The sequence below is a fragment of the Impatiens glandulifera genome, chromosome 2 (genome assembly GCF_907164915.1).
Source record: "Impatiens glandulifera chromosome 2, dImpGla2.1, whole genome shotgun sequence".
Classification (NCBI taxonomy): domain Eukaryota; kingdom Viridiplantae; phylum Streptophyta; class Magnoliopsida; order Ericales; family Balsaminaceae; genus Impatiens; species Impatiens glandulifera.
The window spans coordinates 50,836,642-50,852,839 of NC_061863.1; the positions used below are offsets into that span (position 1 = coordinate 50,836,642).

At 34.1% G+C, this 16,198-nt stretch overlaps 2 protein-coding genes and 1 non-coding gene across 5 annotated transcripts; all 3 read left to right on the top strand.

Annotated features, from left to right (window-relative positions):
* Positions 1 to 5,432: 5,432 nt before the first annotated feature.
* Positions 5,433 to 9,433, top strand: LOC124926995. Its single transcript, XM_047467330.1, has 4 exons — positions 5,433 to 6,411; positions 6,490 to 6,534; positions 6,613 to 8,460; positions 8,537 to 9,433. The coding sequence occupies exons 1-4, from the start codon at positions 5,548 to 5,550 to the stop codon at positions 9,350 to 9,352; spliced, it is 3,573 nt and encodes a 1,190-aa protein (XP_047323286.1). The 5' UTR covers positions 5,433 to 5,547; the 3' UTR covers positions 9,353 to 9,433.
* Positions 9,434 to 9,746: 313 nt separating this feature from the next.
* TRNAV-CAC lies at positions 9,747 to 9,820 on the top strand. The gene has a single exon. It is a non-coding gene; the product is annotated as a tRNA-Val (tRNA).
* Positions 9,821 to 9,913: 93 nt separating this feature from the next.
* On the top strand, positions 9,914 to 14,334 carry LOC124926186 (alpha-N-acetylglucosaminidase). Of its 3 annotated transcripts, XM_047466367.1 has the most exons (19): positions 9,914 to 10,245; positions 10,340 to 10,413; positions 10,489 to 10,703; positions 10,770 to 10,891; positions 10,967 to 11,052; positions 11,157 to 11,251; positions 11,322 to 11,403; positions 11,488 to 11,594; positions 11,715 to 11,745; positions 11,940 to 12,057; positions 12,181 to 12,231; positions 12,337 to 12,446; positions 12,521 to 12,623; positions 12,735 to 12,833; positions 12,905 to 13,015; positions 13,107 to 13,333; positions 13,420 to 13,657; positions 13,752 to 13,830; positions 13,958 to 14,334. In XM_047466367.1, the coding sequence occupies exons 1-19, from the start codon at positions 10,027 to 10,029 to the stop codon at positions 14,194 to 14,196; spliced, it is 2,406 nt and encodes an 801-aa protein (XP_047322323.1). In that variant the 5' UTR covers positions 9,914 to 10,026; the 3' UTR covers positions 14,197 to 14,334. The 3 variants fall into 3 exon arrangements, with proteins under 3 accessions (XP_047322323.1, XP_047322324.1, XP_047322325.1); XM_047466368.1 differs by lacking the exon at positions 9,914 to 10,245 and having other exon boundaries at positions 10,489 to 10,687; XM_047466369.1 differs by lacking the exon at positions 9,914 to 10,245 and having other exon boundaries at positions 10,494 to 10,687.
* The last annotated feature ends 1,864 nt before the right edge of the window (positions 14,335 to 16,198 follow it).

Sequence of the window (16,198 nt, forward strand, 5' to 3'; positions counted from 1 at the left end):
AAAAGTACAAGTAATATTGCAGGCTGATTCGAGATTCTTTAACCTTAATTTGCGTGATAGGTAATCTTCGTTTTAAAATAAAATATTATTTTAAAATATTTTTGAAAATATCTAGGAGTATTATAAATTAATTATAAAAATAATTAACTTTATTCAAAATTTAAAAATATGGATCAAATAACAATTTGATTAAACATAATTAATTTAAAATTTATTTATTTAAAAACAGAATTGTCAAATGATTTTAGAAAAATAACTAATAAAAAAGTGTACGTGTACAAGCGTATTTTACACCAGAGTTTCTATAAAGGGTTCGGTTTTTGGTTACTCTCGGGAAAGGACTTTCGCGCCCGTCAAATGACGGTTTTATTTTATTAAAACAAAGTCGGACTATTATAAGATTTATTTATAACATTTTTTTAATTAGTAGTCCGGGAATTCTAAACAATGATAAGTTTAGATTACGTAAATAATTATACAAAATTATTTAAACGAGTATACTTGTGATTGCGTTAATATAAAATTAAGTAAAAAAACCCTGAATAATATCATAAAGGTATTAGAATTTAAAAATAAATTCCAAATGGGGCTTTAGCCAAAATATTTGTTTAGGAAATATCCCGAAAATATTTAAATATCATTTTCTGACATTTCGGGATTGTTTGAAAATGAATTTGAATCCCAAAATTACAAAAATAATTTTGGATTATGAAAAGTGGAACCAAACCAGCCTTAAGACCAGAGTCCGAGGGTCTGGGTTCGGTTTTGCCGATCTGGGCTCAAACGGGCTCAGTTTAGACCGGGGTGGTCTAGATTAGGGCTCGAGAGCGTGGGTCTAGAGGGCTCGGTCATGGTTCGAGAGGCTCAGTCTTAGGGTTTAAGAGGCTCGGTCCTGAACTCAGGATATTCGGTCCTAGGTTTAGGAGGCTCGGTCCTAGATCTAGGATTTCTCAGTCGTGGACCTAAGAGGCTCGGTCCTATGTCAGACCTCTCGGTCCGAGGTTACAAACTTCAGTCAGATTCCTTGGTCCTAGCTCAAGAACATTGGTCTTAAGTCTTAGTTCTAGCTTAAGAACACCGGTCATCGGTCTCAGTCCTGACTCAAGAACACTAGTCATCGATCTCGGTCTGGGCCGAAACTTTTCGGTCCTATAGGACTTGGTCGTCGGGGACTGAGTGTTCTTGAATTAGTCAAGAATTGCATGTGCTATAACTTTTGATACAGATCATGGAATCATGAACTGTATGTAAGTTCCAATCTACTCATATGATTGTAGAGAATAGTAGCCCTAACCTTAATCACGATCAATCGATCTTTAGAAAGATCAATTTCTCAAAGCCGTTTTTAGGTCAAAATTTGGAATCTTTTGAATTAGGCAATTTCAAGGCCTGATTTTTGTTCCATTAGCTTTGAAATGATGAATATAGTCGAACACAACCAAAACAAGAACATCATTTAAGCTTTGTAACAATTTTTGAAAATGAAATTCAAATTCATTTTTTCCAAAATTTCAATTTGATCAAACATGATTGGAATGATGTTACAATGATCTGGAAATTATCCTAACATGTTTATAAACATGTTTAGTAACTATTTGAATCAAAAAATCAAGATTAAAGCTCAAGAACATGAATTTTAAAAATCCAAAATTTCAATTCGAATAAGGTTGATTTAATCAAAACTCTTTTAACATAAAGTTCATATAGCATCTAGGGATTGATTCTAAACAAAGAAATTACACAATTGAACCCTATAAAAGATCAAACTTAGAAAAATATAATTTTCAATCACAAATTGAAATTAAATGGATCTGAAAGCATACCAACAGCTATAGAACACTCTAAGGAGTTGTTGGAAACTTCCCCAAATCCTGGATCAAAGTTGTGATCACTGGAGAAGATTTTACAAAAATTTGTTCTTGGCCGGAATTTGATTTCTTCAATTTGAACTGTAATATGTGATGTGTGTTTGATGGATTGGTAGAGGATCACCTAAGAACTATTTATATTAATTTAGGTCGGTCGAGGAGGATGAATTCAAGTTCAATTTGATCATCAAATATCTTATCCCTAAATTCGATCTCATTATTGGCAGCCTAGTTCCAAGGGAAGATAAGGTCAATATATATGTATATGGTTAATGATGGCGAGGATAAGGCGATCACGTGGGAGGAAAAATGGAAGGATAAGGTCGACTAACGAAGGAGATAATCCTTCTAGAAGATCGTCGGAGTTCGTCGCGGCTATCTGGAATTCGCGAAGAAGACGATCAAAACGACGTCGTTTTGATTAGTTCAAAACGCGTCGTTGGCGTTCCATGGCGTTCCTTTTGCGTCTGGGCGGTTGGGTTAACGGGTGTCAACGTATCGTTAGTTGATTCCATGCGGCTCGGGCACGCTTTGGCTTCTTTACATCCGGTTAGGTGGATGATCCCTGAGCGCTGAATGAAATCCGATGACTGATATTCTGATTGCAATAATTAAATATAATTTCGGCTACACTATATTATCAATTTATATTTTAATAAAAGGGTTACATGAAATCGAATTTTAATCTATTTTTTTTGCATTTTCTTTTCACCAAATTTTCATAAAAATATTTCTGGAAACATAATAAAAATTATGTTTATTATTTTTATTTTTAGGTATTTATTTAATTGTTTTAAAACATAAATTATACTTAATTTATGCTTAAATCATAATTAAAATAATTTTAAATTATTTTTAATTTTAATTTGGGTAAAATAAATACAATATTTTAAATTATTTTTTTTTTGAATTTTTATTTAATTGTTCTAATTATGGTTTAATTATCACAATAATTAACTCTAATTTGATCTTAAAATTATTTTTTAAGTTATTTTAAATTTAGAAATTCAAAATATTATTTTAATATTATTATAATTTAATAATATTATTTATAAAATAAGATTGGTTAAATTTTCATGTTTATATTTGCATTTATTACTAAATAGTTGTAATTATAGTTTTTTTTTAAAGTAACAACTAAAGATAGGACATCATTTTAATTTTCAGATTTGACACTTTATTGGAGATACATTCATTTTAAATGTTTTTAAGGTTAAAGTTATACCAAATTTTAAGATTATTATTTAATTATTGAATTTAAACTATTTTTTAAAAAATTTGGTAGTTAAAAAATTAATTTAAAACTCCATTTGTTGACAAAATCTTATTTTATATAACTTCAACAAATAATAAAAAGTTTCAAATAAGATTTTAAAAAAAATCTTAATTTCAATTGTCTTAAATAAAAAATAGGAATAATATCAATTTTACCATCGAACTATAACAAAATATTCACGTTTATCACTAAACTAATTTTTATTCGTTCATATCTATATATATATAATGATGCTTAATTTTTAAAGTGTCCGGATTGCCGGGTCGAGAGCTGTGGTTAATTTGGATACTTGGGTCGGATTGTGGGTTTACCCGTTTTTAAATTTAAAACGGTTAAAAATAAAATTAAAAATGCTAGAGGTATGTTTCGAACTTGCAACCTAACAAAACAAGTACAACTCTTTAACCAACTAGGCTACAAAGACTTTATATTTTAATTTCAAACACCAAATTTGATAAACGCGGGGCGTTTTAACATTAATATAAGTTCAACTTTTTAACTAACTAATCTATATATATATAATGATGCTTAATTTTTAAAGTGTCCGGATTGCCGGGTCGAAAGCTGTGGTTAATTTGGATACTTGGGTCGGATTGTGGGTTTACCCGTTTTTAAATTTAAAACGGTTAAAAATAAAATTAAAAATGCTAGAGGTATGTTTCGAACTTGCAACCTAACAAAACAAATACAACTCTTTAACCAACTAGGCTAATTGGATACTTGGGTCGGATTGTGGGTTTACCCGTTTTTAAATTTAAAACGGTTAAAAATAAAATTAAAAATGCTAGAGGTATGTTTCGAACTTGCAACCTAACAAAACAAGTACAACTCTTTAACCAACTAGGCTACAAAGACTTTATATTTTAATTTCAAACACCAAATTTGATAAACGCGGGGCGTTTTAACATTAATATAAGTTCAACTTTTTAACTAACTAATCTATATATATATAATGATGCTTAATTTTTAAAGTGTCCGGATTGCCGGGTCGAAAGCTGTGGTTAATTTGGATACTTGGGTCGGATTGTGGGTTTACCCGTTTTTAAATTTAAAACGGTTAAAAATAAAATTAAAAATGCTAGAGGTATGTTTCGAACTTGCAACCTAACAAAACAAATACAACTCTTTAACCAACTAGGCTACAAAGACTTTATATTTTAAATTCAACACCAAATTTGATAAACGCGGGGTGTTTTAACATTAATATAAGTTTAACTTTTTGACTAACTAATATATAATGATGTTGAGTAAATGGATACTTGGGTCGGATTATGTATTGACCCACCTATAAACTTAAAACGGTTAAAAATAAAATTAAAAATATTATCCGTAAATTTTTTCACGGTTTTTCATATTATTACTCGTGCAAATGCACGGGCTAAATGCTAGTTACTATAATTGAGTTTAATGTTCATTTATGTCACTGTTGGACAAAAACATCCAAATCCGTTAAGATTTCCGTTAAATGATGACACGTGTGTGGTTGACATGTCATTTTTTTTAAATTAATATTTTTATTTTTATTCACTATTTTAAATAATAAAACTTAATTTACATTTTCAAAGGTATTAATCAAATAAATTATATATTTTAAGAAACATTAACAATAATTCACTTTATTTTAATTAATATATTTTCAACATTTATTTTTATTAACATTTCTAAATTATAACACTAATAAAAATAAATGTTAAAAATATATTAATATAAAAAAAAGTAAATTATTGTTAGTGTCTCTCAAAATGTTTATATTGTTTGGTTAATGCCTCTAAAAATATAAAAGTTTTATTATTTAGAAATTATGAATAAAATTAAAAATATAATATATATTAAATTTTTAAAAAATAACATGTCAATCACATGTGTTATCATTTAACGAAAAACTTAACGGAATTGAATGTTTTTGTTCGGCAGTGACATAGATGAACATTAAACTCAACTACAGTGGTATGAACGAACAAAAATTAATTCAGTGATATACGTAAATATTTCGTTATAATTTAATGATAAAATTGACATTCTTCCCAATAAAAAATCTTAAACAAAATATTATTTAATGTTCATATAATGTCTTAGAAATAAAACAAAACAATAATCATTGCTCATGAAACTTCCAACTCCCTTTATACTAATAAAAAAAAGTTCATAATATTTTATCCCATAAAGTTGATGTTATGCTTGAATTGTAAGCTACAAATTATATGATATTTTATGATGATGAAATATGAAGGTAAACTCTGCCATGGCCAAACGCTTAAGAGAAATCGTCTCAGAGAAGAAGATGATCTTGATCCTTATCCTTGATTTTGATTTTGATTTCTCATGTTGGTAATGGTACAGGTGGAGTAATTAGCTTAAGTTTGAGCTACAAATATCCAGTTGCTCGATCTTGTGTGTTTGTGAATGAAAATGGAGTGCAAAAACATCTTAGCAGAAGTTGAAATTTTTGTTGAGAATCATCCCCAAAAGAATCATATTCATAACTTCGCTCTCAATGGTGACAACAACAAATCGCCTTCTGTGAATCCAGTGAATATTAGGCATCCCTGCCATGGATCTCATCTTCTGACTCTTGTTCAAGATCTTACTATAGTTCCTCCCTTGTTTCTTCTTCACCCAGATGATGAGTTGCAATCAATATTAAGCTGTTCTGGCTGCAATCTACCTATTTCTAACACAGTCTATGGATGCATTGAATGTCGCATCTTCTTTCACAAGTTCTGCTTGGAGTTTCCCATCGAGCTCACTCGTCTGCTTCACCAATTCCATCCTTTCCACAGCCTGTTTCTCAAATGCAACCATGAAACCAATTTCAACTGTTCTGCCTGTTCTAGAGAACACAAAGGGTTCTTTTACGTCTGTTCTAAATGTGATTTCAATGTAGGTCTCACATGCATATTCTCACAAGCTGCAAGATCCATTTCGTCGTCAAAAGGGCACATTATTATTCTCCGGAAGATCAAATGGGTTGATTTTGATCCGTCTTTTGTTTGCTTGGCATGTGGGAAGGAATTCATTGAACCTTATTTCTTCACATGTATTCAGTGCAAATTCTATTTCCATGTTTGGTGTGTCCTGCGCCCTGCATTTAAAAGTCCACATCACAGACATATGCTCAAGCTTATGCACACCTATGATCTCAAAGGAGAAGAAGATGAGTTGTATTGTGATCATTGTGAGGATAAAATGTACCCTTTTCTTCCTATTTATCAATGTTCCTCAAATGAATGCTCATTCATTGCTCATTGCTATTGCGAATTTACCAAGGTAAGAAATCGAACATTCGCCATTCCCATATTGAGACGACAGTCTATTTTTACTTACTCAAGTTATACGGTTTCGCAGCCTACCTCTAGTGACTCAGTTACTGAAGAGGAGCCCCATTTGCTTGTGAGTAAGTCAATTCATTTCTCTTTACATTTGTGCTTCTGAAATTTATCTTAAATTCACAATTCAACTCATTTTCAGAGTTACCCGTCCCTGGCACACAACTTACAATACCTAGAAATGGACAAATCTATAGTCATCATTAGAGATCCTGACCGCAGTACAATGTATGAGCTTACATCGATTTACTGCATGGAGTTAACCAAAATGATCAATCTCTTTAAGGCTGCAGATGATGAAAAAGTATTTGCCATGCAGAAATTGAACGATGAACTCTCCACATATGTGGGCATGGCTTTTGAAGACTTCAAAGCAACCTATGTACCCGGTGTCATAAACAGAACAATGAAAATATTTACCCTTTTCGAGGCTTCATATACGGTGACAGTTGGCGAATACAGAATATCTGAAGCTTTGGCCCCGGTTTTGAAAGCCCTGCTTGAAAAATATGGCGATTTTGGTGCAGGCTCAACTTGGAGTTCAGGGGTAAAGATTTTCTGTATCCATGCATTATGTGGAGCCATGAAAGACATGTGCTATACTGAAGTGGCTAACCTAGAGGCCGAATTGATTTTCACTTGGTGGGACTGCATTAAGCTTGCTTTATTCGCAGGATTCAAAGTTCAGTTTGGTCTTGACTGTCTCAGAGAGGTGTTATACTCATTCTTCGGGATGAATTGCGAGAACACAACGATGGAACAGCTGGAGAATGATATTGAGAAGTTCACCCAAGAAGAAGAAGAGGCTACAGAATTTGATCTTTCCTCTGATCTTATGAGATCTGTCGTGACTAATATTAGGGGTGAGTGTTTATCAGAAGAGGAGACGACATTAGAACTGGAAGAAGAAAACGATCCACTCAAATTAGTGAATAAAAACTCATGGAACTGTTTCTTTATCGATACCCAGCAACTGATTTCTACAGAGTGGACAAACGAGCTTACTATTAAACTCGAGGAGACTCGTGACTTGCTCTTGAGTAAGACTGAAGAGACTCCAATCTGGGACGTCAAGGAGACAAAAAAGATGCAAATGTGGGACTACTTATGGATCAAAAAGAAGATAAAGACTTTCCTAAGCCAATTACACAACAAAAAGCATCCCAATTTATGTTGCTCAGTTAATCAACTGGACTTGTTAGAGTTTCCTTTTTATCTTTGCCTGAATTGTGATGTTCTTGTCCAATCGGGTTGCTCTGTTTCGTGCACAGAGGAGCGTCATGATTTTAAATTCGATATGATATTCAAAGAACCTGATGATATGGAGGTATTAATGAGCCAAGATATCTATTATGCCACTCAACAATGTTGTTTGGTTTGTGATCTTCCGGTTTGGGGTATGAAAACATACGATTGCAAGAAGCATGAGACCTTCTTCCACGAATCATGCATAGAAATCCCAGAGAAAATACTATACACCCCTTATCCAGGGCAAACATATTCTCTCCGGTTGAAGAACAGGGATAAATCCAAGAACGTTACGTGCAATGTTTGTGGGCGCAAGTGTCGTGGCTACAGCTTTGGGTGTAAATCGTTTTACGTGGAAGCTCAATGCATCTCCATAAATGGGATGATGTTTAAAGGTAGTTGCCATGACCACTTTCTTACGATCGTTCAGGAGCGATCTGAATATGAAGCTGTCGATTGTTGTAGCTGTCTAGAGACTATTAATGCCAATCTTTCTCCTAATTACCTTTATTGTGGGATTTGCAACATTAGCTTCTGCATTAGATGCTCTTTGCCGTCCACAGTTTCATGTTGGTGCCATCATGATCATCCTCTTAAGTTAGTTGATTCCTATGTTGAAGATGATTCCGGTGAATATTACTGCGATGCCTGCGAGGAGAGGAGAAATCCTAATCACCCTGTTTATCGTTGTCATGAATGTAACAACCCATATGTTGCACACATTTCTTGTGCTTTGAGTAAGGTAATTAAGCATCATTTCATTCTACATTAAAAAAACAATTGTAAATCTTCATCTTCTTCTTGTCAACTTTTCTCAGACATCACATACAGCAGAAGAAGCTAACTGGGTGGTGTCAGAGGTGGATGTGATGGACGTACCAGGTAAAGAAGAAGAAGACGAACAAGAAGTGAGAAACAGATTTCAGGGTTTGTTAACAGAGGATGAGATGAAGGAATTGGAAGTAGTCAATCATAACCATCATCGAGAACCACATTGCTGTCTCCCCATTGACAATAAGTTACATAGGATCTTGAAATGGTACGATCTCAGTCCACATGTGACCACCTCACTCCCACAAAACCCCAACATAAGTACATTGGCTTCAATCCTCAATAGGCTGTTTGAAAAGTACGGTCATTTTACAAAAGGAAACATTTTGATGACTCCTAAGGTGAAGACTTTTGTCATGGTCAAGATATGTGAAGCTGTAAACAATATGTGTAATGTTAAGATAAAGGATGTATCTGAAGATGATGTGAGTAGTTGGATTTCAGCATTGACGATTGCCCATAATGCAGGCTTTCAAGTTCACCCTTTGGTTAGGCATTTGGAGAAAGTGATATCGGCTCATTTTGGGTATATTCACTTAGACATGTCTGCTGATTCTGCCATTTCCAGGCTAGAAGAAGTGATTAGACGTAAAATGCAGCATATTCTTCTGTTGGAAGCAGTTCGTGATAAGAGAAAGAAAGAGGCTGAAGAGATTGATATGAATTTGGATAAAGGGATTGAAGAAGAACGGAGAAGGTTGGAGGAGTTGATGGAGAAACAGGTTTTATCTAAGTTGGCTAAAGAATGTAGAAACAATGCTTTGGAGTTGAAAGATAACTTTGCAGGTCATGATCTTCTATAAAGTTTTCAGGATTTGATTCAGCATATAACTTTTTTTAAACATTTCAATTTGTGGATTCTTATGTTAAATCTATATAAATAAATAGAAAAGAAACAATATTGAAATCCTAGGTTATATGTTGAATCAAACACCATTAATTTATCATCTACGTGACATTATAAATCGGTAGTTAAAACTACCGATTTTTTAAAATCCACTATATTTGAAACCGAAGTCACAGTAATTAGTCCCAATTTGAAAACATGACCATAATTTTGGTTGATAAGAAAGTTTATACAGAGTTGCTAAACTCATTTACAATCTTAAATCATTCTACAAACTTTTGAGCACATATATAAACTTCAGTGATTTCCAATCATAGTTATTAAATAAATAACTAACAAGATCATCAATTGTCTGGGTGGTGTAGTCGGTTATCACGCTAGTCTCACACACTAGAGGTCCCCGGTTCGAACCCGGGCTCAGACATTTTTTTCCTTTTGTCGGCCGTCTTTGAAAATGACTCCCTGTTTTGCATGTATACTTCTTTTCTGATGCTCAAAACCAAACCAGGAACCAGATGGAATAAGAAGAATTCAGAGGATGAAGATGCTCTCAATTCTCCATTATTGAAGCAATTTCAACTCCATTCAATAACATAATCCTCATCAGAATCAGCTACAGAAAAAAAAATCATGTCTTGCTCCAGATTTCTCTGCATACTTCTGATCCTCTCCTTACCCATTTCCTGCTTCACACTATCACCCCCACAATCGGAGGTAATCGATGCTCTTCTCAGACGTCTCGATTCCCAACGGTCGCCTGCTTCCGTACAGGAATCCGCCGCCAGAGGAGTTCTTCAGAGATTGATTCCTAACCATGTGTCTTCTTTCGAGTTCAAGATCGTCTCCAAGGTAACTAATCTTTGTTTTTCATTTCTTACTTGGGTTGGGATTCCCTTATTACTTTGTGGGTTGGTAAATGAATCTTAGTTTGTGGGTTTTTTAGGAGCGTTGTGGTGGAAAGAGTTGCTTTTGGATTATAAATAACAAGGATTCAAGCAAGAAGGAGACAAAGATAATGTATGTTTATTTATCATCATTAAATAGTTTAATCACAGTTGACATGACTATGTTTGGTTTTTGATTGTTCTCTAGTATAGAGGGAACTTCAGCAGTTGAAATCTCATCTGGACTCCATTGGTATTTGAAATATCACTGTGGTGTGCATATTTCATGGGACAAGACTGGAGGTTCTCAGATAGCTTCTCTACTCAAGAAAGGATCTATTCTGCCTCTTGTCCCGAAAGGAGGAGTGAAGATTCAACGCCCAGTTCCATGGAATTACTATCAAAATGTCGTAACATCTAGCTGTATGTAAAGCTTCACAACTTCTTCATCATCATCATCATCCACTGGCTATTGATTTGTATTTACAGATTCCTATGTGTGGTGGGATTGGAAAAGATGGGAGAAAGAAATAGATTGGATGGCACTTCAAGGGGTGAATCTACCTTTAGCATTTACGGGCCAAGAATCAATCTGGCAAAAAGTTTTCTTTGTAAGCATATTCATAAAAAAAAATAGTTTTTTTTTCTTATGATTCTGGTTTCCCAACTTGAAAATCTTATTGCAGGATTACAATATTACCATGGAAAATATGAATGATTTTTTTGGCGGACCTGCTTTCCTTGCCTGGGCTCGAATGGGAAATCTTCATGCGTAATTTAACATTACATTATGCTCATATTTGTCTATTATGAGTCAATTTTTAGTATGATCGTGAATTACTTTGTCGTATGTAAACCAATAAGTCCACGTTTCAGGTGGGGTGGACCTCTATCACAAAACTGGTTGGATCAACAATTACTGTTGCAGAAAAAAATATTGTCAAGGATGATAGAATTAGGCATGACTCCAGGTATATATTGACATTATATATCCTAAAATTTGCAAGTTTATAGTAATATGAAACAATTTTCTTATCACAGTATTACCATCTTTCTCCGGAAATGTTCCATCTGCGTTAAAGGAGATTTTCCCTTCTGCTAAAATAACAAGACTTGGAGACTGGTACATAAGTTGGTGCTTTATTCTAAGATCATCGCAAAACTTTTACTATCTGTTCTTAAAAGTTTCAATTCCTTTCTGTCTTAGGAACACTGTTGATGGTGATCCTCAATTTTGTTGCACCTACCTTCTAGATCCTTCGGATCCTCTCTTTGAGGAGATTGGAGAATCTTTCATCAAGCAACAAATTAGAGGTGCATGATTGATTATTATTTGTCATCTCGTTTATTTTTTTCACAGTAGTTCTTTCTAAAGTTGTTCTTCTGTTCTACTCTTTGACTAATTTTCCTACTTTTATTGGGTTCTTTTTGCAGAATATGGAGATATAACTGATATCTACAACTGGTATTCTTTCATTTCCAGTAAATACGAGAAACACCACTTAATGAGCTAAATTCAATACTTACATATCCAAAAATGGTTACATTGTAATTTTGCACCGAACATTATTTTTTCCTCCTTTACAGTCAATCTTTTGTCTAGTCACATGTGAAAAATTACAAAAGAAAATTGATATATTACCAACTTTTTGCTTACAGTGACACGTTCAATGAGAACACTCCGCCTACACATGATCCATCATATATCTCTTCCCTTGGAGCAGCAGTGTATAGAGCAATGTCAAAGGCAGATAAGAATGCAGTTTGGCTAATGCAAGTATGTTCTTGAAATTTATTTGAACACGTTTAATTACACAACTATTATGTTCTCGCCGTAGTTCAAATTTTAAACAGGCATGCATTTAGCTAGTCACTTACTATTTATCTTCTGTTTTTGCAGGGTTGGCTGTTCTCCTCGGATTCTGATTTCTGGAAACCGCCACAAATGGAAGTATTGACATCTCTCTTTTGTCCATTACAAAAAAAAGGGTTTTACTGGAATTTTTACAAGACTTGTTTAGAATAGAGGATGGACTTATATAGTTTTATTTGACAGGCTCTCCTAAATTCAGTTCCATTTGGGAAAATGATAGTTCTTGATTTATTTGCTGAAGTTAGACCGATGTGGAAGAAATCCTCCCAATTCTATGGCACTCCTTATATCTGGTATTTAACACTTCAATTAATTGATTGTCCAAAAGAAGAGATAATTATATCTGGGATTACTTTTGTATAATCAGGTGTATGTTGCACAACTTTGGTGGGAATATTGAGATGTATGGGACACTAGATATAGTTGGTTCAGGTCCAGTTGATGCACGACTAAGTGATAATTCAACGATGGTATCTTGATTATCATAATCACATGGAAGTTGTTGTGCCAAATATGATATGTTGTTACCAAATTCACGGTATTTAACATTAGTGTCTAATGGATGATTTATGCTTGTTTAGGTAGGCGTCGGTATGTGTATGGAAGGGATAGAGCAGAACCCAGTTGTATATGAGTTAATGTCTGAAATGGGCTTCCGAGAACAAAGAGTCATAGTTAAGGTAGTTATTCAACTTCCCCCATTTATTATTCATAATAATAATAACATGTTTCTCTTGAATATGAATGAAAGGAATGGCTTAAAGTCTATCTTGGTAGGCGTTATGGTAAATCGGTTCATCAAGTTGAGACAGCTTGGGAGATTCTTCATCGTACGATTTACAATTGTACTGACGGAATTCAGGTATGTTGTGTGCAGGTCTCCCCTGCCTTGAAATATTATTGAGGTTTTACTGTATTACTTCATGGATGGAGTTTAATTTATTATATTGCAGGACCATAACACAGATTTCATAGTGAAATTACCAGACTGGGATCCATCTCCAGAGATGGTAACTGAAATTCCAAAGCTTAAACGGAAGAAATTCTTTTTGCTTGAAGAAGTTGAAGTGCGTTCTTCTTTACCCAAGGCCCATTTATGGTATTCTACAGAAGATGTCATCAAAGCATTAGGTCTACTTCTTGATGGAGCTGGTGATCTTCATGGAAGCCTAACATACAGGTGTAATCTTCTTGCACTATCAAAAACAAGAAAGAATGATAATAAAACATGTTTCTTTCCTTTTTTAAAACGAAAATATTTTGCAGGTATGACTTGGTCGATTTGACAAGACAGACGCTATCAAAGCTAGCCAACGAGGTATATTTGAAAGCCATGATAGCCTTCCAAGAAAAAAACTCTACAGCTTTGTCTTTTCATAGTGGGAGATTTCTAGAACTGATCAAGGACATTGATGAAGTTCTTGCTGCCGATGATAACTACCTCCTTGGAACATGGCTAGAAAGTGCAAAAGAGCTAGCCTTGAATCCAACAGAGAAGAACCAGGTACCTTGTACAGACTAACAGTTACATTAATGTCATTATTGAAGTCTTTCTTCTTCTTGATGAGATTGTTTTACTCCATCCATGGTTGGTTTAGTATGAATGGAATGCTAGAACTCAAGTAACAATGTGGTATGACACTACACAATCCGCCCAAAGTCAACTTCACGATTATGGTAAGATAGATTTTTCTAGATAATCTTATAACTCTTGTCTAAGAGACCACAGGTCTTATATTTTGGATCATCTGCAATTTCTTTTACCCCTCATGCCAACAATGGTTTCTGGCTGAATGTGGTGTAGCGAACAAGTTCTGGAGTGGACTCTTAGAGGATTATTACTTGCCACGGGCTTCAATGTATTTCGCCCATTTGTCGAAAAGTTTGAGGAGGAAGGAGAAGTTTGAGATAAAGGAATGGAGAAAAGAATGGATAGCTTATTCAAGGAAATGGCAAAGAAGTTCAAAACTTTATCCTATTAAAGGTCATGGGAATGCCCTTGTCATTGCCAAAACATTGAATGATAAATATTTTTTTGAATAAGAGTGACATCTAACAAACATTAGGGTTTCGATGATGTCTATAGCGTGGTATTCTCAGTTACATAATTGAAATCAAATGAAATGTTTGATTGTTTTGTTGATGAACCTTTGACATGCAACAATAATCCTTAGTTCATATGTATATGTTTGTCATCAATGTAAATGTATATTAATGGTATGGGAGAAATCTTGCAAAATGTAAGATTTGTTTGATTTTTATCTAAATTTAATAATTAATACTAAAGAATTTTGTAAAACATAGTGGAATAGGAATAAAATTTATAATAAATTATAATTTAAATAAGATAGTTATGGAGTAAAATTCAATTAACTAAATGTGAGGTGTAATTAGCTGACATATTACTATACAATTGTAATTTACTGGTGATAAAATAGTAAACAGATCCTCTGTTTTTTTATTTTTTCATGTCCCCGACAAAAAAAAAAAAAACAAAAAAATTTTAAGGACTGTTTTGCCGGGAAATTTGAGGAAATGACCCCAAAAAGGGGGCTAATTATGTTTGGTGCGGGCCACTAATTTTTATAGCGCTGGTGACCCCCAAACAATTTTCTGCCGAAAATACCCCCGTTGCGTCACGCACCCTCCGATTGCGTGATGCACCTGAGGGCATTGTGAAAAGTCCACAATGCCCTTACTATATAATAAAAAAAATTCCAGTTCTTCCCATTTCTTTCTTTCTTTTCTCTTTCTTCACTTCTCATTCTCCTCCTTCTCTCTAAAAAGATCACCCCCGACGAAGACCCCGACGAAGACCCCGACGAAGACGGCGGAATCCCAACGAAGGAGATGTTCGCTGCTATCCTTCAGATTACAGATTACAGGTTACCACAAATGGATCATTTTGTAGCTTTTTGCATTTCAGATTCATTATATATTTATAATCTGTAAACTGTATATTCTTCCTCCTTTCTTTATTTCTCTCTTTCGACGCATTGTTTGTTAAGGTTTAGCGATTAGGGATTGAGTAGGTGAATGTCACCGTTGCGGCGGAATCCGGGTGCGTAACGCAGGTGCGTCAAGCAGGTGCGTCAAGCAGGTGCGTCAAGCAGGTGCGTCAAGCAGGTGCGTCAAGCAGGTGCGTCAAGCAGGTGCGTCAAGCAGCATGTGCGTCAAGCAGGTGCGTCACGCAGGTGCGTCAAGCAGGTGCGTCAAGCAGGTGCGTCACGCATATGCCTCTTAAATCGTTCAATAGAAGAAGAATGATTGAATTACTACTAGTAGTACTGTTTCATTAGTCTATTTCATCATAATACTCCCATTTATAAAAGAAAAAAAGAATATACTTTTGTTTGTTTTATCTTTGCAAGGGGATATTACTTTTTGACCTCCTGAAATTGGGAAAACCCTTATTGCTAAGGCACTTGCAACTAAAGCAAGCACAAGTTTTATCAACATAACTACCTCAACTTTATTATCAGAGGTAACTAACTGTTGAATTTAATTTTTATTTTGTTTCTATTGATTTCCCTTAATAGAAAGAAAACAACTACTGAACATTTGTGTTTACAAATGATGTTTGCAGTGGTTTGGTGAAAGTGTCAAGATATTCAAAATTTTCTTAGCTAAAACAGTCCATGGCGGAAGCAGGAAGACAACATGGCTAAAATTCTCTTGGCTAGTGTTTACGAATGATGAAGCATCTAACATGAACGAGCTTCGAAAATGGAATGAAAAGTATGGTCAAGGAGGAAGCAGGAAGATATCATCTTTTGGCTTTGCTAATCAATCTGAATTGCTAGCTTCTTCTTAATAGATAGCAAAATATAACACTATTTTTTATTTATTAGTCTTTCTTTTAGTTGAATTAATTTTCTTTTGCAAGTAAAAATTGTTTAATTTTTTAACTATATGTTGATATATAACTCAAAAAACTTTTTATTAATAATAATCAGTATTTGAAGAAACAAGAACATTGCTTGAATTAATTTGGCATATTAATCTCCAATAAAACTCCAATCACTCTTTCCATAATTCATCTACA